General features: G+C 38.4%; 2 protein-coding genes and 1 long non-coding RNA gene across 10 annotated transcripts; 1 reads left to right on the forward strand and 2 right to left on the reverse strand.

The window, feature by feature from the left end:
* Positions 1–333: 333 nt before the first annotated feature.
* npl (N-acetylneuraminate pyruvate lyase (dihydrodipicolinate synthase)) lies at positions 334–8,511 on the reverse strand. Of its 8 annotated transcripts, none has more exons than XM_088004925.1 (14): positions 8,351–8,510; positions 8,178–8,283; positions 7,925–8,032; positions 4,485–4,575; positions 4,153–4,226; positions 3,064–3,151; positions 2,912–2,969; positions 2,517–2,592; positions 2,289–2,381; positions 2,005–2,150; positions 1,517–1,563; positions 1,345–1,429; positions 1,226–1,265; positions 334–1,126 (listed from the first exon to the last, which is right to left on the reverse strand). In XM_088004925.1, the coding sequence occupies exons 4-14, from the start codon at positions 4,553–4,555 to the stop codon at positions 987–989; spliced, it is 918 nt and encodes a 305-aa protein (XP_087861051.1). In that variant the 5' UTR covers positions 4,556–4,575; positions 7,925–8,032; positions 8,178–8,283; positions 8,351–8,510; the 3' UTR covers positions 334–986. The 8 variants fall into 8 exon arrangements, with proteins under 8 accessions (XP_087861051.1, XP_087861050.1, XP_087861053.1 ...); XM_088004924.1 differs by having other exon boundaries at positions 7,925–8,069; XM_088004927.1 differs by lacking the exon at positions 8,178–8,283.
* Positions 8,512–9,336: 825 nt separating this feature from the next.
* On the forward strand, positions 9,337–23,773 carry edem3 (ER degradation enhancer, mannosidase alpha-like 3). The gene is made up of 20 exons (XM_015009104.2): positions 9,337–10,259; positions 10,351–10,396; positions 10,491–10,591; positions 11,694–11,733; positions 12,204–12,316; positions 12,473–12,626; positions 12,931–13,065; positions 14,722–14,827; positions 15,027–15,124; positions 15,699–15,824; positions 15,919–16,002; positions 16,778–16,861; positions 17,068–17,192; positions 17,390–17,561; positions 17,652–17,797; positions 18,491–18,635; positions 18,821–19,012; positions 19,769–19,934; positions 20,229–20,414; positions 21,549–23,773. Exons 1-20 carry the CDS (start codon positions 10,171–10,173, stop codon positions 21,902–21,904), a joined length of 2,664 nt encoding a protein of 887 aa, XP_014864590.1. The 5' UTR covers positions 9,337–10,170; the 3' UTR covers positions 21,905–23,773.
* On the reverse strand, positions 14,518–15,087 carry LOC148159929 (uncharacterized). Its single transcript, XR_015762669.1, has 2 exons — positions 14,978–15,087; positions 14,518–14,897 (listed from the first exon to the last, which is right to left on the reverse strand). It is a non-coding gene; the product is annotated as an uncharacterized LOC148159929 (long non-coding RNA).
* Positions 23,774–24,126: the final 353 nt, after the last annotated feature.

Raw genomic sequence — 24,126 nt, forward strand, 5'->3', positions numbered from 1 at the left:
TGCTGCTTTCACTCAATATCTGGTTGTAAAATACAAGAAAACATAAAAATAAAAGTAAAAAGTTACCGGCTTAAGGATTCTAGTCAACAACCAACTACAAAAAATGGAATATCGTCCTAGCTTGTAGCTTTTACAAAGAGTTTCATCACTGAAATTCATGGTATGTTAATTTATTGATTTGTCTCAGACAGAATTAGTCTATTATCTATATCATTAAAAGAAAAAGAAATAACATTAAAAAGGAAGACACAACCTCCTATAGGCTGCATCAAGGATTCAAAACATCAACAATCTGAGCTTTTGAATTCAAAGCAATAAAGAAAAAGGCACAAATAAGAATCACAAAAAATATTTATTAGTAATTTTTCAAAAGCTTTAAAACACAGACTCTCAGTTCATTTCCCTTTTATTTCTCAATAAGCACAAACTCATTAATCAACAACAAAAAGCAACATGTTATGATCTCCTTGATGTTTGGTAAGAATGTTCTTTTACATAACTGTATGATTCAATTTCACACATTGCCTTCACTATCACAGTTCAAGTCAGTTGGCTGTTTTAATGTAAATATATTACATTTATTTATTTTAATGTAAATATGTAACATTAAAGCAGAAAAATAAAAATGTTGACCTGTTTCTAACGGATCAAAAATATGGCTGAAATTAAACCTGTTTAAAAAAAAAAAGAGACTTCCCAGAAAGTCAGTTTGATCACTCATTTAAGTAGTTAAAAGAGTCACTGCTTTCTAGAAATGGTCCAATATTAGAGAATAGAATAGAAACTAGTCTACCTGCAAAATTTGCAACATTTTACGGTTTTCCAAAAATAAATGTGCGCGTCTGATAACAAATAGCTGGTTAGTTGATATGTGTGAAAGATGGTAACTGGCCTCATCGTTGCAGTACAGTGAGCATAATTAGCAGGAACGAGGTAAAAGATGAACTCTCATTGTTTAATCTGTACCAGCTGAGACACGCCAGCCGTTAGTCAAAAATGCTGTGGTATTTCTGTAAGAGAAGCTGAGCGAGATCAGGAGAGCACGGCATCAGAGGGAGTCGAGGCGGTCCGAGATGCAAGCCCGACACGTCGGACATCAGCTGCTTGTTTACTCCAGTATCAAAACCTGTTGACACACGCACCAAAATGATTTTTCATGCAGTTTGCTGGCGAATTCCTCACTCTGACTTCACTTTAAAAGTGAATATTGCGGGTTACCACTTACCAAGTTTTATGGCGTAACACAGGAGTTCTTGGATTTTGAACTGGATGTAGAAATCAGACCAGATTTTAAACAAATATGTCAGAAACATGACAGGAGAGTTTGTATTAGGACAGCGCTACCTGAATGGTTCGGGCTTTGACTAGATCTTTCGTCTCAAAGGCCGAAATCATCTCGTTGACGTAGCATCCCATGTAGTTATATGTGCTGCAGAAGATAAATGTGTAGCCTTAAATCGAAACAATAAGATAACTGAACTAAAGCAAAGAACTATGAAAGTGAAAGTTTACTAACCTGCCAACAGCTCCATTTGCTCCCATTGCCAGACCAGCTAGCAATTGCTGCAGTAAAATAATATAAGATACTTAGTTTTAGAGTGATGATCTGTGAGGTTTATGTTGAATTGAACAAGTAGTGCACATTGCTTTCAAAAAAGGATTCATCCACACTACATGTTTATATTTTATTGAACAAAATCATTAATTGAAAGAGAGATATGTCATTTGTTAACCCCAGTAAATATGTATTCAAATCCTTTAAATCAATTTATATTGTTTTGCAGTTTCACAACCTCACACTGAAAATTTGAGGAAAATCAGCAGAAAAGTTTGTTAAGCACTCCAAGTGTCCAGATGTTTGAAACAGCTGCAAAAGCGCAGAGAGAAGACATTCTAGTCAATGTGATCAAACGATTTAAACACCTTAAAAGTCCATATTAATTCATACTGGCACTGAAAGCAACAGCAAAGCGAGACCAGATGAGTATGTGGGGGAAGGCTGACCTCGTCCATGCCGTATAGGACTGACCAGTGAGGCTTGCTGTAACCGACACACTGGCCAAAGTCCAACAGGTCGCCCCCACTGAACTTTACTCCTCTGAAGGAGGGAATGAGCTTCTCAATGTCTTCTATCACATCTTTCACTGGAACTGAAGAAAACAAGGCGGCGGGGGGGAAAAATGTCAAATTTACAGCAGTAGACAGACGCCTGCTAGGTCTGTACATGTGCTTAAAGACTAATTCAGCTCTATATAACTTTACTGCAAAGCACAAATCAAACCGCTGACCATTCACCCCCGTAAATGATGGGATTTGGTAATAGTAGAAGGGCAGAGTTGGAGCAGCTGAAGCAACTTCCTTGAGAAATCTCCTCAAAGCCTCTGAAACAGGGAGACCAAGAAACAACAACACAGAAATGGTTGGATCTTATAGAGAATCGCACAGCAGCATTAAATCTGGAGGCAGATGCTAAAGTCGTATAGCATGAGAGATTAAAACAATGGCGTATGTCACACCTGCAGTTTTGGGCTTAAAGAAGGAGGGAGAAATGGCCGCTATCCCATCAGCTCCAATCTTTGCTGCGTGACGAGCCTGGAGTGGAAAATAAGAGTTAAGTTTATTCAAATCAGAGTAAAGTTATACTGGGATTCTAACACCTTGTTGCTGCACACTGTTGATCAACGGGCATAAAGAAGGCTTCAACACACACGTTACAACAAAGACATATTCAGCCGTTAGAAAGTCCGAAATAAAAACGTCACTCTCATTAGCGCAACACTGGTGTGTATGAATATTAACATTACTATGCAGCAGGTGGTGGAGTTACTGATGTAAGCTTAGCTCAACACTTGTTGGCATGTGGTAATTTGATTTCATCTCGCATTAGTCAGTAAACCAGCCAACAACTCACCAGGTCCTGGGAGTCTTTGAGGCTCATGCATCCGACATGTACAATCACGTAATCCATTCTGTTCAGAGAAAATGTCAGATTTTAATATTTGCACCTGCTAAATGTAAATTAATGAGGGAAAAATTAGCCAACCAAAGTGTAAGATCACTCACCTTCCCTTTGCTCTCAGACACCACTCCTCTGCCAGGACCTTCCTCTCTGCAACAGAGAGGGACATGCTCTCTCCGGTCGTGCCATTGACTGGAAGAAACATGAGGCATGTCTTAATCACATAAAATGGTTCAAGTCAAAGTATTTCTTTTTCACTGTGGAACATTAATCTAAACTTTAGTCTACATTTTTTTTTTTTGGGTCAGTGAGGATTGCTAACTTATTTATTTTTGCTAATCTCCCCCTCCAAAAAGAGGGAAGTTTCTTTAAAGAACTTTTACCATTTTTATAAACTCAGCAATTTCCGCAGACTAAGATAACTGCACTTTTAAACTGCTTGGGAAAGCAAGGATGATGTTATGGCTTTGTAATGTTCTGATTAATTAACCATCAATGACTCCAGTGATATCTACGCAGCCTGGAAAATCTGACTTGTATGTATATATGTTGTATGTATGTATATTATGAATTGTTGGCTGTATAATATGTATGGTAAAACCTCAAATACATTGCTTCCTTGTGTGATATCATGGGAAAATAAAACATAAATCACTCCACGTGTCTGGAAAATAACTGTTTACCTTCACAAGTCTGGTTCATTCAAACAATTTCCAGACACCGAAGTTCATCCGTTCAAAAAAATTATGTGCAACACCTCAGAAATGTCTGGTGAACAGCTCAGGAAGCCAAGATGTTTTGTGACAACCCCAGGACAAAATCAAAAGACCTCAAAGCTGGCTGAAACTGGTGAGAGATTGCAATTCTCCACAGTGAAGTGATTCCAGTGCCGACAGACAGAGGAAAAAGCCATTGCTCCAAAAGCAACAGCACATGCATGTTGCAAACTAAAATTCAAATGCTTTGCTTTAATGACCATCATAAGCTTTGGAGGAAAGGGCAGGGGGGTGAGGGGGGTAACTTCACTCTTAACGCTGCATGTGCATCTGGAAACTGGACTCTTTTGGCAAAGGAATGACAGCGTCGACATATCAATCAGATAAATCAAGTAGCTATGCTTTGTTAATATTGACTCAAGTGGGAACATAAAACAGGACAAATGTCAATAGAAGGAATCCCACTTTTAAACTTACCAAATATGCCCTTTATACCTTGCTTTTCTGTCAAGTAGTCAACATAAGGTCCAATCACTGATAAGTTGACCTCACTGTTTCGAGAAGAGGAGAAAAACAGTCCTACAGACACGGTGCAATACATGATCAAACAGAAACACCAAACTCCACATCATGATGGTGGTCACATCATGTCAGATCTTTCCACACACACGCGCGCGCGCACACACACACGTGCTATTTCCCCTTCCTCCACACAAGTAAGTAGGAGAGACACACACACAGACACTCACAAGTATCGGTCAGAACTGCGATGGTCTGCAATAATAGAAGAGCTTCTGAAGGTTCCTTACCCTTGAGCATCCAAAGGAGTGAATGTGGCAGCAACCAGACCCGTCACCTTTCTGTCGTCACCAGGAGCCATGGCTAAGATAACAAGCTAACCTGTCAAACATAAACCAGTGATTCTTGAGAATAGGGACAAAACAGGTCCTATGGATAAAGCACAAAATTTGAATAAAATATAAACAAAATATATTTTTTTCAAATATCTGACTCAACTAACCTGGGTCATGTGAGCACAACAATGTATATTTTTCTTGTGTTTGCTGAATATTTTTTTATTTTAAACATTGTAGTCGGTGGATGATGCCTGTAAAATCCCTTGTCCAGGAGCAGAACTCAATACATTATAATAGTTTAAAACAATTAAAGAAATACTAAAATTATATATTATGACAATTAAGTATAAGTAGTCATATAAATAATTATAAAAGTATCGATAAATTTAATTAAAAATAATTTTTAGATATTTCCAACTCCATTGAAATTTGTCCCTAGTTTTTGTCAACGCCGTCAGAAATGAAAAGAATGTTAAAAAAAAATCAGGCATTATTGGGGGACACCAGAACTTCTGAGGACCCCATGACGTTGTCTTTTCTCTTCCTTTGCTAAGAGGGCTACTTAGCTCTGGTTATTATTTATTTTTGTTCTGTTTTATTCCTAAGTTGCTTGTCACAACCATGATGTGTCAACTCCATAACTGACAATTTACAAAACTTTGATGAAATTTTGTGAAATAAAAGTTTAATTTTGGTAGGTTGTAAAGATTTCATGGACCTGACGAGCTACAATATGGCCTCCTTCAGAATAACATCATATAAATTGAGGTAGTTTGGCATTTCGTCAACTCCGTCAGATGTCAACTCCATCAAAGTTTTTATGACTCTTTCAGTAAAATTGTTGTCAAATCTCACTTAAATGTGCAATTAATTCATTTTAATGTATTTTACATAAATTGCATTACTTGACATGTATCAAGTTTTTCATTTTACTCACTAGTTTGTCCCCACCTTCAGTTCTGTCAACTCCGTCAGATGGACTTTTTGTTGTTTTTTGTTTTCAATAATATTTCTTTTGTTTCTTGAGAAGCAAGAAACAGCCGATTGCTGAGTAAAAATGAGTAAAAATATCACTATTGGGGTATTTTAAAAATAATTTTATATTTATTTTTGTCAGATGGTGATGACAAAGTTCTGGGTCAGGTCGATTAAAAATGTAATTTAAAAAAAAATGTTGCAACTGGGAGCCTGTACCTTAGCATCTTTACATTTCCTAAACATTATTTGTCATATTTGCATACATAAGGTTGAGAAATAATAAAAAAAATAAATATGGGAAAATTAAAACCCATTTTGTCCCTATTCTCAAGAATCACTGAAACATAAAAGTAAAAGGAAGTACAACTAAACTGTGGATTTAAAAAGAAAGGCATAGTACTGAGCTTCTTAATCAGTTTTAGTACTGTCAGTACTAAGAAGAATACTAAGGCATCTACTCAGTTCAAACACCAGAAAATCCCAACGTTGTTACACTTATTTTTTCCCTCTTTCTGTTTGCTTCTGGTATCTTCCAAAACAACTTGAGAGTACATACCGCCATCTACTGTGAACAACAGTACAATGGGTTGCCACTTGTATTCTCCCTAGTCTACCAATCTGCTCCTTTGGATTACTGCTTTTCTTTCACCTTTTCAAGCCGATTGCTAGCTATTTTAAAGTCAATTTCATCAGCAGATTTAATCCCTGGTTTGCCGGTGACACCAAACAGAATTATTTATCTGTATTAGCCCTTTTAGTCCAAAAAAAAATGCTAAGGAATTGTTCAACGAGATGATCTTCTCTGACAGTTTATGTACACTGTAGCATTTCTAAGATGGCAACTGAGTCTGATCACATCACCTCGTCTGACCTGAGCTCTTTGTCCGCCTGCAAGCCAAAGAAAACTGTGAAGATATCTGTTGCAAATATTCCCAACTGATAAGTCACTCTTTGATATATTTTATGTTTAAATTAAAATTAATTGATACGCTTTCCTGATGGTTTTTAGAACCACCTGTGGTGATTCTGAGGTTAATATTTCCCAGATAGGTTTCATTTTACCATGATTTTTCTTCAAATAACCAAAACTTAACTCCTTTTTAAGTTTTAATTCCCCAAGTTATTTTTCTCTCTGTTCTTTGCTCCAATTGTGTCTCTCCTTTTGTTAGTCCTGCATTATAGCATGTAATTTAATACCTTCAATATCTATAATATAGTGGGACCGCTGCAAAGCATTGAGCAGCAGCTCAAGTTAAATGTAGGACTATTTTGAGTTATAGATGTTTAATTTGTTATACAACAATAGGCCTCAAGTATTCAAGTACAGAATGCTTCTCATTAGTGGGCTCTATAACATTACATTAACACAATCAGTTATTGTGTTTGATTTCCAGAAGTGTTTACAGAGACCGTAAACTACTCAACTATATTCCTCCACTTTCTCCACCGTCAGCACATTCAGTGCTTCATGCTCTTTTATACTTTTTGAATGTTCTTTTGTTATTTCTCCATGGCCTCTCTGTTGCGCTCCTTCTTCATGATGTTGTTTGTTAATGTCCTCTAACAAACCCCTGAGGCAACAAAATCTTTCAGCGACTTGGTTTAGCTTCAGTCTTCCAGAATACATATAAAATATTCAACCTGTGGAACATTTGTCTCCTGTGGTGTCTGCCTGTTCGGTAACTTTGGACTATTCTCCACTTCTCTTGATTTCCAATTTAATTTTAATTATGTGCACATTTATTCACGCATTTTTCCAATTTAATCTTCAACGTATAGATATTTTTTTTTCCTTTAGTCGTCTTCAAGAAGTCACTAAGCTTTCCTAATTTTTTTTTTCACTATCTCCTCCACTCTGTAATGAGTGTTGAAATTTCTACACCACGTTCCTTGCCTAAATACTTCCTGTAGAGTCATATCCTTTCAAAATGTCCTGACTCTGGACTTTGCTATAAAAACATGAGACTATAAAGCACGCATCAACGCTCCCCAAAAAACGTTAACTAAGCATTTTTGAAGATATTTCTGTTTTATTAGAATACCACATAACTGTCTTAGTAAGTGAAATTTAACATGCATAGGATAGTGAAAAACGTCTAATCTATCAATCAGGATGTCAGTAGCCAGTCACTGACATCCAGTAATAAAATAAAGTAAATAAAATAAAACACAAATGTGTTAGTGGTTTTGAGTATTTTAGTGAGTATATAATCAGTTTAATCTTAGTGCATTACAGAATAACAAGAATGGACAACATTAACAGAAACACGTTTGTTATTCATATAACCAACATTCTATTTATTCTATAAAGAATAAACGGAAAGAAAACATGAATAAACAAAAAACACATTAAAATATTCAATGGAGTTTCTGTAGTTTGTTGAAACATTTGACATATCTAACTCTCATCATACCTTTGCGTGTGTTCCTCAATTAGTCCTCTGGATAAATGCTATTTTCTGGAATGGAAGTTACTGCTTTGTTCAGCCAGATTTTTCATTCGCCAGGGATTTGTTGGTTTGCTAGTCATGTGAAAATGTCGGAAGTGTCAACTCACACCTCAATGGATCATGGGATGTGTAGTTCAAAAGTAACACCGAAGAAAAAAAACACACCAAAATAAACAGGACATTTATCTAAATACAGATCAAATTATACATATCTTACCTTTCGATACATGCATTACAGTCTCCAAATATATGTGGCGACGTTTTCCATTCATGAAACACACATGATGCCTTAACCCTTTTACGCAGGAGTTTCAAGCGTCTGCCTAAATAAACCTTCCTTATTTTAATTGTAAGTAGTTCTTTAAATGTCCTGTGAGATGATATACTTACCCATGTATCGATAACAACTGGAACTTTCAATATCCAGCAAGTTATTTTCGCAATATGCCGTCTATTAAGGTGCCGAGGTCAGCCGAAGTCAGTGGCAGCACTGGCAGCTAGTCCCGAAAACAGTGGCACTTGTGGCAGGTATCGCACCTGCCACCGGAAGTGCCATTAGTAGGTGCGGTGTCACGATTTGCGCTTGGCCCTGCTGCCCCGGAAGTTGCCGTATTAACCCGATACTTGCTGGAAAGAGCAACGTCTCCCCTTTCAGAAACCGTTGGAATTTTTCAGATAGCGCTACGTGTGGTGGAATTACGGTACTGCGGATTGACGTAACACCGGCGACACATTCCCGCATAAAAGGGTTAAACTGTCGTCAGAATATTTAACCAACAATGACTACACTTCTATTAAAACCACAATTGTTTTACAAATCAAAGTATTGCTCAGAGCTTGAATTTTTACGTTCTGAGCCTAAAAAGTACGAACTGGTACTCCAACATTTTTAACAAAAATGTCAGCAACAGCTCAGATATGCCTGTATAACTCATTTTACACTTGTATTAACGAATAATTTTTTTTCTTGCTTTATAGTGAAGTAAGAAAATAGATACTATTTGTGTGTGTGTGTGTGTGTGTGTGTGTGAGAGAGAGAAATTTAAAAGTGTATACTGGTGGAGACTTAAGGGACTGGAAGGAGCTGGTATGGTGGGAAACTTTTGTTTCCGAGTCGATCTGAAAGGGAACACGCGGAAGGTGACGAAAAATCCAAAATGTAAACCCTGAGCAGAGACTTTCAGGCGTAGCGTCCGCTTAAGCGGTTTGCCTACATGTAAACCCAAATATATAAACTAAGCAACACAAAACTTTGCAGTTTAAAAACTTATGAATTGATTTTGAAATTATGATGAGGATTGTGAATGTGGCTAAAGTAAAATTGCACCTGAAAAACTAAGCTTTGGGGTAAAAATAACAAAACGGATGTTGTTGACGTTTCTTTCGGAGTAGTATCCGGTTAGGAAGACGGCTAGTTTCTGAGCGGAATCCTTGTACTCGGTGCATTTACTCACTTTATATTCCAAACGACACGGGCCAGCTTCACAGTTTAACAATGTGGACGCTTATTTTCAATATGTTTAGTATTCCAGATAAAGCTCTTGCCATTACTAGGGTTCTTTATTAGCATAGCTAGCTAATTAAGCTCTGACAAGTGCTCGGCTGCTGACGAAAGACGAAATACTGTCAAGCGGAGGAAATAATTAACTTGTTTCTTTAAATGCTAACTCGCTGACAATGGGAACTTGTACTAATAGGACTCCTTGGTGTCATTTGGTATGGTTTTTGAATTATTTGATTAATCTTATTTGGTATAAGTGAAGCTTAAAACAAGGCGGTACGCATTTATGTTTTTATCGTTGGCCTAAATTACTAAGAGATTAGATTATTTTTTTGTATACTGAACCGTGGTTGTCAGTGTCATATTTGGCTTCATTTAACTGAGTGGGTTTGCTTGAATGCGTTGTATGAAAGTCGGTCTCTTACTTGTCGCATGGGTTCAGGTGGCAGCTTGGAAAGTTAAACAGGACCTGAAACTGTTTGCACTGCTCCGCCTCTCTTCTTTAATACTTTGTAGAAACAACATTCCTCCCAACCTTCTGATTGCACTTAGTTGTCGGTAGCTCAAATTCACGAAGACATGATTGGACCTAAATGTGCTTGAAGGGTGCCATGGTGTCCATTTGGATTAGAGCAGCGGTAATGACTAAATATTTAACATAAACTGCAGCTGAGTGCACATTGCTGCGATCATCTCAACACATCACAACATGCCGCCTGTTTTGTGCCTGTTGATGCTCTTCGGGGCATTATGGTCTTATGGAGAGGCTATGTCGCGGGAAGAAAAACAAAAGTTTAGGTAAGTTACACAGGAACACTTATTGATGTATGATTAAAATAAAACTGTTTAATCCTGCAGAATTTCGCTAATTGTTGTGGTTTTACCAAAGGAACCAAGTGGTAGAGATGTTTGACCATGCATATCAGAATTACATGGTAAGTTTTGGTCCTACTTTATTACCACCTTTCAAAAACAGCGAAGTATGAAGTTCGTGGGATGGAGTTCAAGGAATGTTTGTGTTTATTCTAGGACCATGCATACCCAGCAGACGAGCTGATGCCTCTGACTTGCAGAGGGAGAGTACGTGGCCTTGAACCCAGTCGAGGAGATGTGGATGATGCACTTGGGAAGTAGGTAGCATTCTGCCTTGCCACCCCTCGGCCTTCCTTGTTTTAATGGAAACAGTGATGCCGATATGGTCCCACAGGGTCCAGCTTGTTTGCTTGCAGATGTGAGAGAGCAAACTGCAAATTTGGATTGAATCTTTATACACTTGGCTTTTTTATGTATATATAACACATTAATGGCATAGTTTAACTGATTAAGAAAAGCACCGCATCTTATTTGGAAAAGTACAGTCAGAAAAATTATTTAATATAAAAAGAGCAGTAATGTGGGAGTGAAATGCAGAACTGATGTGATATAATAAGGTTTTAGGTTTCCTAAAGAAGAGTTTAATTTGCATTTGAGCGTTTGGATAAACATGAGATGATGAGGAAGTCTGTGTGAAGCACAGAAAAATGAAGAAAGATTCTGCCACATCACCTAAGATTCAGATCTGAAACTAAGATTATAATGTCTGTTTCTATGTGTTTTAGCTTCTACATGTGTTATTTTTGTGTTTTGGCTAGATTGCAATGATAAGTGTGACACAGAGATGAGCTATTACTTTGTTGTTTTATTTTATCATGGAAAAAAATAGCGCTAAATGAATTAGTCATGCTTTGATAATAATAATGATAAACACTTCAGTGTTGACGCTTGCAAAACCCTGAAACTAACAGCATGATGGGAATTCTTATTTTTTTTTAAGCAATTTTCACTCTGCTTCCTTGAGATCATCGTTAAAGGTTGGGTTTACGTTTCAAAATACGATTTAATTTCAAACTGTCTTGTGAAGCTTGGCAGCTTGTTATTTTGTTCATGGGTTTGTATGCACAAACTTGTTTTCTTCGTTAAAAAAAAAAACTACATAAAAATAAATAAATACATTGAAATAGTTGGCAGTTCAGTTGCTCTACTAGATGTCACTATTGTAGTGAAGCGTCATTTTTAATAAAGAGTTGATTTTATTTTTAGATATATGGCAACAAGGTCATGAAATTCAAATAACTTTTTTAATTGTCATTGCAACACATACTGTAAAACTCAGTAATAAAATAAAATCTAAACTCTTTATTTGCTATTTGAACAAAAGCACTCATTAACTTTATTTGTTGGTTTATCTGCCAGATTTTCTTTGACGCTTATAGACACCTTGGATACTTTGGTGGTGAGTATTGTTTATGTTGTTAATATTTGGTAAGCTTACATGATAAAAATTTAGCAAATTAATTGGAAAATTATTTGAGTATTGCAGGGTTTTTTTTTTTTCCAGAAGAATAGCTACTGTGAAATTTCAACAAAAACTTATTAGAATGGAGTAACTGAGCAATAATTCTATAAAAAAAAAAAAAAAAAACATCCCAAAATACTGATTATAAAATTAAGTAAATATAAGAAGTGGGCAAAACCCAGTATTCATTTTTTTTATACAATCCTAAAAGTCTAGTTAAAAGGAAATAATTTTCAAAATAAACCACTTCTTAATAATCGTGGAATTTTACATGTAACAAAATTGATCAAAGCAATCATAAACTACAAATTCAGCAGAATCCTCCTAGTTTCTCTGAATTTTTTAAACTAAACTTCATACTATCTTAAGGTCTGTAACTAAGGATGATTTTTGGGTTATTTCTGCAGCTTCTGAACAAGACGACGGAGTTTGAAGCCGCCGTGAGGAGAGTCCTGTCTGATGTGCGGCTGGACAATGACATTGTGGTGTCGGTCTTTGAAACCAACATTCGAGTCCTTGGGTGAGATTCGATTGGTCTGCCTATGCATATTAAAAAAAAAAGAAGTTATCTTGCATTATTTAATGTGTGCTGAGTGTTTAAAACAGTGGATGTCAAATACAAAACAGAAGAGGCAGCGGCTTCTATTGCACTGATTTTTTAACTGTGGTCCCACAGGGGTCTTCTCGGTGGTCATTCTATGGCCGTGATGCTGAAGGACGGAGGGCAGAACATGCAGTGGTACCAAGACGAACTCCTGCATATGGCCAAAGACTTGGGACTGCGACTACTGCCAGCCTTTAACACCAGCAGCGGCCTGCCTTATCCCAGGGTGAGATTCACTGTCATTCAATTTCATGTGGGGAGAATTTTGCAGTGTTCATTACAGCGTGATAATAGCTCCATAAAGCAGAAACGATAATCTGTGTTGGAAGTCGTTGGTAATTCATTAATTTATCTACATTTGCATGGAGATCTGTCTCAGTTCCAAACTTATTTGCATTTTCCACTTTGCTTCACCGGCTACAGCTGTCTTATCTCTAAACACATTTTCACGCTCGACTTGCTTCTGTGTGGAGTCTTGTAAACCTTTTTTTAATCATTATTATTTTTGTTTTTTGTTTTTTTATTACAAGATAAACTTGAAACATGGCGTCAGGGGTCCAGAGACGAGAACCGGTACGGAAACAGACACCTGCACGGCGTGCGCGGGCACCATGATCCTGGAGTTTGCTGCCTTAAGCCGCTTCACTGGGGACCCTGTGTTTGAGGTACAAATTAATATTCATGAAAATGTCACGCATGATATCCAACCCATAAAATCCCCACAAACCCGCTTATAAGTAAACACTAATTTGAGTAAAAAACTGGTCTAATTAATAAAACACACTAAATTACCTTATGTAATGTTGTTTTTTTGATGGTAATGGATACACAAGTTTATGACCTGCGGAATAGATATTTGCACAGGCAGCACTGAACAGCTGCACCCTTTATGCAACGCAGCTTCTATAATGTCACGTTCGCAGGAGATTATGAAATAAGACGGAAATAAGCTATCTGTTGAAACTTAATACAGTTTTAGCCAGATTTTACTTATTTTCACTCTAATTACACCCAATAATTAGGAAATGTGCCTTCGTAAATCTGAAATCTGAAAATTGGCAGCTGCTGAACAAAATGACCTGTATTATGTAGCAGTACATATTAACGTAAGTTCTAGATTTGGTTGTATAAGATAGATGTTCTGAAGTTTTAGGTTTTACTTGCAAAACTGTTAAAGAATGAACAAAATATTGGAGCTTACATAATTCAGAGTAAAGCAAAAAAACAAAAACAAAAAACCCTAGTAACTTTTATGAAACAAATTAATAAAAGCACACAAGCGCCTGGTCAGAAATAATAATAAAAAAAAACTCTAGGAGCTCCTGACTGCCTTGGTGCAGTTGTTTGCTTAAGTGCAGATGTATTTTTCACAGCAAATATTTGACTTGAGGTAGTGCAGTTGGAAAAACAAATACTGCAGGTGTTACTAATAACACTCAAGCAGCACCTTGTCTTCTGTCTTTTTTGAACTGCCACCAAAATGCCTGTTGGCTTGGACCAACGTGACTTGTTGCAAGCAGAGCACATGATTATAGCTGCTGTGGATTTAATTTAGGAGTATCAGAAGAAGGGGGTTGAAAACAAATGTTTGAGAAGTTCCACCGTTCTGACTATAGTCATAAAAAATGAAAACCTTGCTTCAGTTATTCCTTTACTTAACAGTTATGTACTACCTTGTGATGGTTGGTTATATCAGATCTAAATGAAATACTTTGAAGTTTGTGATTGTAACTAGAGCTGAAACTATTAATCAGATAAATCGTGTTGAATTAATTATTGAAATGTTCGTCAACTAATTTAGTGATCTATTATACTGGAATACACAGAGTAAAAAAGGGAATTTACTGAAGGAACAACATAGTCAGAGTAGTAAATAAAACAATACTGTACAATATTCTTTCATCTGCAGATGATTTTCTTCTGCTCCAAATCATCAAGCATATACTGAAGCAATACTACGGTATTGCATTTTTTTTTTCAATAAAATGTTCCTTTTATTAAAAAAAGGAATTGAATTATTCATGTATTTGCATCTTTTATTGTATTTCTACTACTGTATGATGGTTAAAAATAAATATCTGCTGAATGTGCCAATTTTTTAAATCTGATTAATCGTCGGAATAATCAACATAATAATAAATTACTAAAATAATCATTACTTGCAAGGTAGACTGTTTTGTCGCTTCAGCCGTAGACTGATTAATTTCCTTGGTGCGGCAGTAAACTGCTGAACAAGCACAGAGTCAGTCAGTAATTCATTCACAGCAGAGAGCTACTGTAGATTTTGGATTTATAGTAACTTATTCTTCACGCGCTGACAGGACCATGCTCGGAGGGCGCTGGACTTTCTGTGGGAGAAGAGGCAGAGAAACAGCAACCTGGTGGGAACCACCATCAACATCCACTCAGGAGAGTGGGTCAGAAGAGGTGAGATGATGCAGAGTGTGTGGATGGGAGTCCGAGTTGCAGACTGGTCATAGAGGAAAGGTGTAGCTTTCTGGTCAATTAAAAAGCAGAGTAAAAATTTGAGTTGCTTTGAGAAAGTTAAAGGTCGGATGAGCTCAAACGTTTTTGTACCTTGCATTGAAAATCCCGTTGAAAGCTGCCTTTCTCTTGCCGCTTGCAGACAGCGGAGTCGGAGCCGGAATAGACTCGTACTATGAATACCTGCTAAAGGCCTACATCCTCCTGGGAGACGACCTGTTTCTGCAGCGTTTTAATATCGTGAGGGCACACACACACACACACAGCGTTGAGTAAATCGATTCCTCCTCTGTCTTCAGAACATTTGTCATAAGAGCATCCCACACATGCTAACGCAATGCTATGCTTTTAAGCTTCTCTCTCAGGTCCTAAATAATTTTCCTCGCCATGCTTTTAAGGTCCCAGACATAATCTATCGATCTGTTTTGTATAATGAGTGATGCGAAGGTTCATGAACACATCCATTTATCCGCTGTTAGAAGAGCTTCAGTGGTCTGATGTGAGAGTTTTCCCTCTTCTGTATTATTTTTCAGGAACCTGATTGGAAAATTTGATTCAAAGTAAACCTGTAGACAGACTTTTGTCACGCCCTATCAAACCATATTGGTTTTCCAGCATTAAGCTCTTAGTGAATAATACATTTTTTATTGATTGGTTCTTACTTAGCATGAAATATTTAATGAAGCTAGGAAGGCTTAACGTCACAATTTTAAGGGCGTTAAGCTCTTTATTCTGTGAATGTTCATCTTCATACTCCATGCATCTAAAAGTGTCCTCTTCTATATTCCATTTCTCCTTCACACCTCCCATGTAGCACTATGCATCCATTATGAAGTATATCAGCCAGCCTCCTCTGCTGCTGGACGTCCACATCCACAAACCCCTGCTTCCTGCTCGCACCTGGATGGACTCTCTGCTGGCCTTCTTCCCGGGACTTCAGGTCCGACTAGAACCCGTTCTGCCGAATGGATCAGGTCGCCTGTCGAGTCATTTTGGCGTTTCGTTGACATGAATATACGTTGCGTGTGTTTCAGGTGTTGAAGGGAGATATCCGCCCTGCGATCGAGACTCACGAGATGTTGTACCAAGTCACCAAAAAACACAACTTCCTCCCAGAGGTAATCTGCTTCACTCTGTCAGACCCTGCGTGCTGGTTTCGAATTCTGCCACAAAAGAAAGAATCAAATTATCACTTGTGGCCTGCACAGGCTGTGCTGTTGAGGAAAGCAGCTCTTATTGCACGAGCCCATTTAGAAAGCCAGAAACCCAACTCTAAAATAAACCTCCGCTGATCATCCGCTGGATAGGCGAGCAGGCGAGGAACAGTGTCTTGCACACACTGACCTTCAGGCACATTTCATCATATAAAGCCCATAAACCTCTGTGTATTTCTTTTAGGATTTAAGTACAAAATTGTGAAGGGAAAAGAAACAATTCGTTGTCCTCACAGTATGATGCTGCGACTGCCATGTTTCTCTGAGCATATTCTTCTGTATGCTAAATTGGTGTAAATAAACCCCTCTTAATGAGATGTTAGGATATAAATTCACATGTTTATCAAAAAGTTGTATATATGATTCAATAAATAGACACTAAACAGAATTACAAACAGGAAACTCGTACAGTTTAACGCTGTTATTCCCATTACTGCAGGTCAGAGATAACCATGTGGGGAAGTTTAAAACAAGGTTAGGTTATGAAGCAATATCCCAAGCTTTCAATATCTAACAGAGATCTGTTTAATTCATCTTCTTAAAATGCAAAGAATATGACTGAACTGCAGGTCTATCGAGACATGACCATCCAACTATATGAGTGTATGTTGCAGCTTCATCTGCTGGCCTCATTCTCTTTAACATGCTGACCGCTGCGCCCTCCTCTGTCCGTCCTCAGGCCTTCACTACTGACTTCAGGGTGCACTGGGCTCAGCATCCCCTGAGGCCTGAATTCGCAGAGAGCACCTACTTCCTTTATAAGGTAATTTACCAAACGATTGCCTTAACGCTGTGTTTTCGCTGCCCTGGCACAAGAGGGAAATATCCATTACCATGCATCACTTTTGTGATTTACTCCACCTCAAGCAGCAAAGAAATCATTTTTTCCTAAGACTGCGCTCGACTGGAGCTGCTTCCACAGCTGATGTACTGACTTTTTCCCGACCTGCTTCCTCCCATTTCCACCAGGCCACAGGAGACCCTTACTACCTGGAGGCAGGACGCACCATCCTGGACAACCTCAACCGCTTTGCTCGGGTTCCTTGCGGTTTTGCTGCTATGAAGGATGTGCGCACCGGGAGCCACGAAGACCGGTAAGTCCAAACAGATTCACTTTTTTTTTTTTTTTTTTTGCAATGAAAATAAACTGAATAGAAGTGGTTGCAATATTTAGATATCTATTATATGTATGACAATACTTATCCAATTGTGGCTATTATGCTGCAAGCAAATTGTAGCTAAAGGAACTAAATCCTGCTTTATGCTTCACACCCCGTTCGTTTCTTTTCAGAATGGACTCGTTTTTCCTTGCCGAGATGTTTAAATACCTCTTCCTGCTGTTTGCTGAGGCAGAAGACATTCCCTTTGATGTGGAGGACTACGTCTTCACAACCGAGGCTCACTTACTGCCTCTGTCTCTCTCTACAGCCCCTAACGCCTCGTCCATTCCCTCAAACAAAACGGTAACCTAAAGAATATGTAAAAAGAAAAAAAATTTGACGGAAGCACCGTTTCGCTTCCAATAACGGCAAAAACCTTTGTGGACGTTTCAGTCCGATGAGGAGCTGGACGACTCCAACTTTGACTGGACGTGTCCCAACACCCGGCTCCTGTTTCCCGACCCTGCCTTTCCTCGCAGCCTGAGAGAACCGATTCGAAGTGCCGTCGACAAGAGCTGTCCCCGTCCTGCCCCGTACAGGTATGCAGACGTACAGGTTGAACCGGCTCCTGGCCCTGCGCGCATTGGGTAACTGTGTCAGCTGCATCGCTTGTTTTCTGCTCCGGTTATAATTGTATTAATGTTTCCCATAAGAAGCCTGTCACAATAAGGACTAAATAAATTAATTGCATGATAAATTAAAAATGAAAATTGGACAGCAGTCGTCTAAGAGATGTCCCACTTTAGTGTTGTTGAAAAGCCGGCACTTTCAGACACACTGCTAATACTGGGCATCCAGTACGATGTGGTTAGTTTGCACTATCTGCCATTTTTTCCTGTTTTCCCCACCTAAGCTTAATGATTATTTTTTGAAGTACAACTTTGGTTACAGAGACTTTATAATCCACTTTAATTATTGTCACTTTGGTTGTTTTCTTTGTTTGTTTTTGGACATTTAAAAGATCTTCTAGTTCCAGTGTAAAATTTCTTTAGAAATTAAAGTTTTGTTCTTATCTTTAAGTGGATATGCTTGCATTAATAAGCCATTATTATTATTATTATTATTATTATTATTATTATTATTATTATTAGTTGAAAATGGTCTCAAAGTGACAATACAATCGTTTATTGCAACAATTTCTGGGACAATTTATTATCCGGCAGTACTTGTTATTGTTTCAGGCCTCGTAATGTACAAGTAAGTATGCATTTTATCATTTACTGCCCTTTTAGGGAACCTGGAATGGGCCGTCCTCCCCTGAGGGCTCAGGACTTTATGGCGAACAACCCTGAACATCTGGAGCTGCTTCGACGGATGGGAGTCAGTCTCATCCACCTGAAAGATGGCAGGGTGCAGCTGGTCCAGCATGCTACACAGGTTAACGCCGCAGCAGGACGACGCAGCAGATACACAGCTGATTCCCATTAAAACTAGCATACAGTTTATCCGTTTATTCCTGGCAGATAGAATTGTATCACACCTCTGTTATTTTCGGTGTCTTTCCGGCTGAATCCTTTAACGACGGCTGTCTCCTCTCCCACTCTGTGCGCACCTACACCTAGGCTGTGAGCGCGGTGGCAGCAGAGGACGGGGTGCGTTTCATGCAGGAGATGATGGAGCTGTCGAGCCAGCAGCAGAAGGAGCAGCTGCCTCCCAGAGCCATCCAGATCGTCTCCCATCCGTTCTTTGGTAGAGTGGTGCTGACTGCGGGACCGGCGCAGTTTGGCACCGACCTCTCCAAAAGTTCCACAGGGGTAAGTTTTTCTGTCTGCCAAAGGTGTAAATAAACATTTCCCTGTTTAGTTTACTTTTGTGTTATTTTCCATTAGTTGGGGGGGAAAAAAAACCCCCAACATATTCTGAGCAGTAATTAAGCCAAAACTGATGAAAAGGAGTAGTTTGATGAAACATAAATCTTACATAGTCTACACCTTCACACAGAAGTCAATGTACTTTACCATAAGCAACTAAGCATCAACCAATTCATATATTTTAGGTAACAAAATGTTTATTTTTTTCATTTAAAAACTGAGATGAAGTATTTGTTTAACTGTATCTAATATATTTCTATCATTGAATAAAAAGGCTTAATTATTTTTGCAGAATGTGGCAATTCTTTAAATGCAATAAATCAGTTAGCTGTCAGAATAGTCTATAAAATAATCAATTACTTTTATATGTATTTATATAGAGAGAGAAAGAGAAGGAGGGATGAATAAATAACTAGATAGATAGATAGATATGTTGTTTCTTTTACTTAAAATAAGGACCAACACAAATTAGTGCATTAACTTTAAAGTGAAAGGAAAATGATACAAGTACAAGGAAATGCAATGCTGCGACAATATAATGCACACCACACTTCAATTATTACTCCGTATCATAAAATTCTCATACATGACATGAAGTTTGTGGTTTTGCTTGTGCAGAATATGTAACACTTAGAGATGGAGTTGTACTTTTATTTGACATGGCGTGCTGCATCTTAGCTCTTTTCGTGTTTCATGCAGGTTCGGGGCTTCGTCACGGTGGCCGAGCCGTACAGCGGCTGCAGCGAGATCACCAACGCCGAGTACGTCCAGGGCCACATCGCCTTGCTGCAGCGCGGTCAGTGCATGTTTGCGGAGAAGGCCCGGAACATCCAGAAGGCCGGCGCCATCGGAGGCATAGTCATCGGTCAGTGCGGACAGCAAGCTGCCCGAGACAGATGCTGACTACTCTGTGACTAGATTAGTGAGCAATAACTGGATTAGCTTTGAAGACATCCAGTCTGGTAGGCCGCTGCACCCGACATGATGGCTTATTGTTTAAACAGAGCTTCGTGGGAGCAACAGGGCTTTATTAAACTTCCTTGTATATTTATGACATTTTCAATATTTCCTTTTTAATAAAAGAGTGCTATAATAAGTGCAGTAAAATAATTTTAAAAAGCATATAGTTCGGCTCATTGACTTGAGTTTTTGCTTTCAGATGACAACGAGGGTAGCAGCAGCGACACGGCTCCTCTGTTCCAGATGGCCGGAGACGGCCGCAGCACGGACGACATCACGCTGCCCCTCCTCTTCCTGTTTCATAAGGAGGGGAACATCCTGCTGGAGGCGCTGAAGGAGTACAGAGAGGTGGAGGTGTTGCTGAGCGACAAAGCCAGAGACAGAGGTGCGACATTGTTCCTTTCCTCGAGCGCCAAACTTCACATATTCCTCATTACAAGTCTGATCACGTCACTGTGCTCCACTCTCCCCATCAGCCGAGCCTCATTATGTGCTTAGCTGTGTAAAACAAAACACGGGGTGTAAATGATTTAGGGAATTATTCAAAGGCACCCAACCCCCTGCGGTTATTATGAGACATGATGGAGCAGATCCATCACCTCGTATCCAAGTCTTTTTCTGATTATTTTTTCCTCTATGTCTTGTAACCTTACCTTTTTTCCCCCCCTTCTACTTGTTTTCTGTTCCTTACTTGCTGCCTTCACTCCTGTTGGTGAGCAGCAGCCATATTCAAAGGTAAACCTCTTCCTGGGAGCCTGATTGAGGGCAGTAAGTGATCTCTTCTTCTCCCACTTTCTTTGTCTGTTCCTCTTCTCTTCAAGTTAAACTGGAACGTCTGCATCCATATATCCATATAAACTCACATCTCAGTTTCAGGTGTTTAGAATTAATATGAAACTGGCTGAACAAACCCAGATCAGTTATGATCATAACCTGAAAGCAGGAGCTTCCATCCATATATCTATCTGTCTGTCCATCCATCCATTTCTTTTACCTAAGCGTCCATCCATCTGTTCCTTCTTCCTCCCTTCCTCAACAAATGGGCTGCCTGGATATTTGAGTGTAATAAAAATGTGAAATGAAATCGGTGTGGGATTTGGAAACCAGCGTTGGTGATTCCTGCGTGTATCCGTCTGCGCTGTCGTTATTTCTTTAAAAGTGAAAACTGCTCAGTTACAATCAGCTGTATTTTTAGAATCAGGACAAACACTGCTGCCAGCTTTAGTTAAAAAAATCATAGTGCTGTTTTGTTTTTTTTTTGTTTTGTTTTTTTCCATTTATCATTTGGCTCTCAGTTTGGCTACACAGCTATGTGAGGAAGGCTATATCCTGCAGGAAACATGACTCACGATCAGCACCATGCTGTTCGAGTTTGACAGCCTCTTTATAAAAACTGTTCTATTTTTGACCTGGAATGGGAGCGTGTGTGGATTACTGGCAGAAAAAAAGAAAAAGTATGTGCGACTTGTACTCATTTTTATGCAAAACGCCTCATCTCACACCCTTGCTTCCTGCCTAGGTGCGGATGTGCAAGAAGAGGAGGAGGACTGTCAAACCGAGGCAACGACTCCCACTTCATTTGAACCCGATAGCCAGTCACAAATGAGCACGGAGGAGTTGGATGAACCGGCTCCTGAGGAAGTTACTCCTGCTCAGGAGGAGGTGAGTCCTGCGGCGGAAGTCATAAAAGAAGAGGAGGAAAAAGCCGTAGATCCACAGGCGGAAACGGCTCGGCCCAAAGAGGAGAGAGACTCCGAGACGACGGAAGAGCCTCGAGGCGACACGGACTCCAGCAGCCAGTCAGTGGACGAGCTGCTGGCTGATTGGCGGGAAGACTTGGAGGCTTTCAAGCAGATGGAGAAGGATGAGCTCTGACAGGCGTTAGACACATATTTGCTCTTCAACTGCAGGTTTAACGCAGCGTAGGGAGAGGAGAGGGGACATTCACACAGAGGGAGCTGCCTTAAAAGGTTTATTTTACCCCTCTGCGAAAGGTTTTACCTGCAAAGGCAGCGCCCCTTTGCTGTAACTGTGGGAGTCATTTGGTAGATAATGAGTTAAGAGACTATGGGTCTTACCTCACTTTCTGGAACAGTTTCTGTCTGTGCGTTCTTTTGTTTTTTAATGACTCGGACCAGATCGCTTGAAACTGTACGTAACTGTACTGTATTTTCCAATCTGTTTCTTCCTACTCTTGTTTTTCCTGTCTATGCATTTCTGACCATTTTTACTCAGTTGAACTTCCGTCGTCTCAGTCGTAAATCCATTGACCAACTGATTCTATTTGAGAGCGCAGATTACATGTGATTTAACATTTAATGTTTTGATTTTGGGGCTCATCACAGACTTTAATTAGAATATATATATATAAAAAAACCTAATTATTACGGGGGAAGATTGGTAAGATAAATATATTTTTATGGTTCTATGTCTGACAAAAGATCACAAAACCTATCATTTCTATATCATATTATATATATATATATATATATATATATATATATATATATATATATGACAAGATATGTAAAATATTTATTTGCCCAGGTAGACTGACTGAAAGACTAAAGTGCTTTTTGCCCAGTCACTGACCTCCAAACAGAAACAACATTCTCTGGACCACATTGGAGCAAAACCCGCTCTCTCTGTGTTAAAGCGCAACCACAGGCCGCCACTGGAGGGCGCTGGAAGAACTGATTCTCTCTCTGGACTCTGGAACAAGCAGAGATCAGTGAGTTGAAAGGATGAGATTCAATAAAGATCGAAAACTAAGTTGTCTTAATCTTTTTGAGCTCATTGTGTTTTTCAGTGAAACCTTTTACTCAGTTTGCTGCTTGAGATTGTTTGGAAAATTCCTTTTAAATGTGAATAATTACACTTTAGGGAGAGGGCATGGTTGAAACCAAGTAGGTGGAAAAAGCTGTCATAAATCTGAGAAATAACAGCGAGCACATCTTGACATCAGAATAATGGGAATGTTTGAGTCAAGGCTGAAGGCTTGCAAATCGCTTCTTTCCGACATACGTTTCTATAAACAGTGGGCGGACGCCCACATCAAATCACTTGACTCAACATGATACACATGTAATTGGAAAATTCTCAGTATGCACAGTGGCATTATGGTCTTATGAAAGAGTGCTGAGACAGAAAAATTAATGCTAAATAAAAAAATATATTACTATAGTCTTGCCTTTCTGTGAATTTCTATAGATTTACGTCAAAATGCTGCTGAAATAAACAGAAATAGGAAGTAATAGGAAGTGAGTTCATATCTTACAGATTATTAACAAGAGTATGAATTGAACTGTCATGCTGATGGGCGCTAACCAGACTTTTCTGTCAAAAACTGTCAAAAGTTGTTTGCAAATACCAGCTGATCAGCTTGACTGTTGTGGTTTCGGTGACGTCAACTCAAATGCAGAAGAAGAATAAATAGAGGTTGGTTTTTTTTTTCCCATCACACTTTTTTAAAGACTGTCTTGTGAAATCCATCTGTCTTTTTACTGTCAATGTATATATACATATTTTTACAGACAAATGAATCAGGGTTTTTTTTTCAACAGAAACGTTGATTCAAATAAACTCAATCAGCTAATTTTGTATGGAGCACAATTCTATTATAAATACTGAGTGAAATCATTAATGTTTTAATTAGTCAAAACTGGGAATGAAAACAGCTAATTAGCTGAATGTCAGGAATTAAAAATGTAATCAGTAAAATCTATAACAAAAAAAAAAACTAAATCTAATCTAACTTCTAATTATTTCACACAACCCTGTTGCACATAGAGGACCAAAAGCGCAATGAATAAATGATGATGTAATTGCTGCGTTAATGTGTTACTTTACTCAGTTGAACTTCTTGAAAAATTATGTAATTAAAATGTTTATTTTATTAGAAAAAATTAAATAAAATTATAGTGTCATTAGTTATTTTATGACCCAAGTCAAGTTGTTACCTAAATGAATTGTTAATTTGTTAAAATTGGGAATAAAAATATATAGTTAATAAAATATGTATCTTACTACCAAAAAGTCAGAATTTACTTAATTATTTTTGTGTGTTTTGGAGGGCCATGAGAAGGTTTTTGTGATGT

This window comes from Poecilia mexicana, unplaced genomic scaffold (genome assembly GCF_051168715.1).
Source record: "Poecilia mexicana isolate PSO_F unplaced genomic scaffold, ASM5116871v1 scaffold_4, whole genome shotgun sequence".
Taxonomy (NCBI): domain Eukaryota; kingdom Metazoa; phylum Chordata; class Actinopteri; order Cyprinodontiformes; family Poeciliidae; genus Poecilia; species Poecilia mexicana.

Bases quoted from the DNA above. Each gene is read 5' to 3' on its own strand.
- npl (XM_088004923.1), bottom strand. From the start codon at position 4,555: ATGGCTCCTGGTGACGACAGAAAGGTGACGGGTCTGGTTGCTGCCACA. The intron at 2,970-3,063 runs GTGAGTGATCTT...TTCTCTGAACAG, and splicing joins TGTCTGAGAGCAAAGGGAAG to AATGGATTACGTGATTGTAC. The intron at 2,593-2,911 runs GTGAGTTGTTGG...TTTCCACTCCAG, and splicing joins TCAAAGACTCCCAGGACCTG to GCTCGTCACGCAGCAAAGAT.
- edem3 (XM_015009104.2), top strand. From the start codon at position 10,171: ATGCCGCCTGTTTTGTGCCTGTTGATGCTCTTCGGGGCATTATGGTCT. The intron at 15,825-15,918 runs GTCCGACTAGAA...CGTGTGTTTCAG, and splicing joins CCTTCTTCCCGGGACTTCAG to GTGTTGAAGGGAGATATCCG. The intron at 17,562-17,651 runs GTAACCTAAAGA...TGGACGTTTCAG, and splicing joins CCATTCCCTCAAACAAAACG to TCCGATGAGGAGCTGGACGA.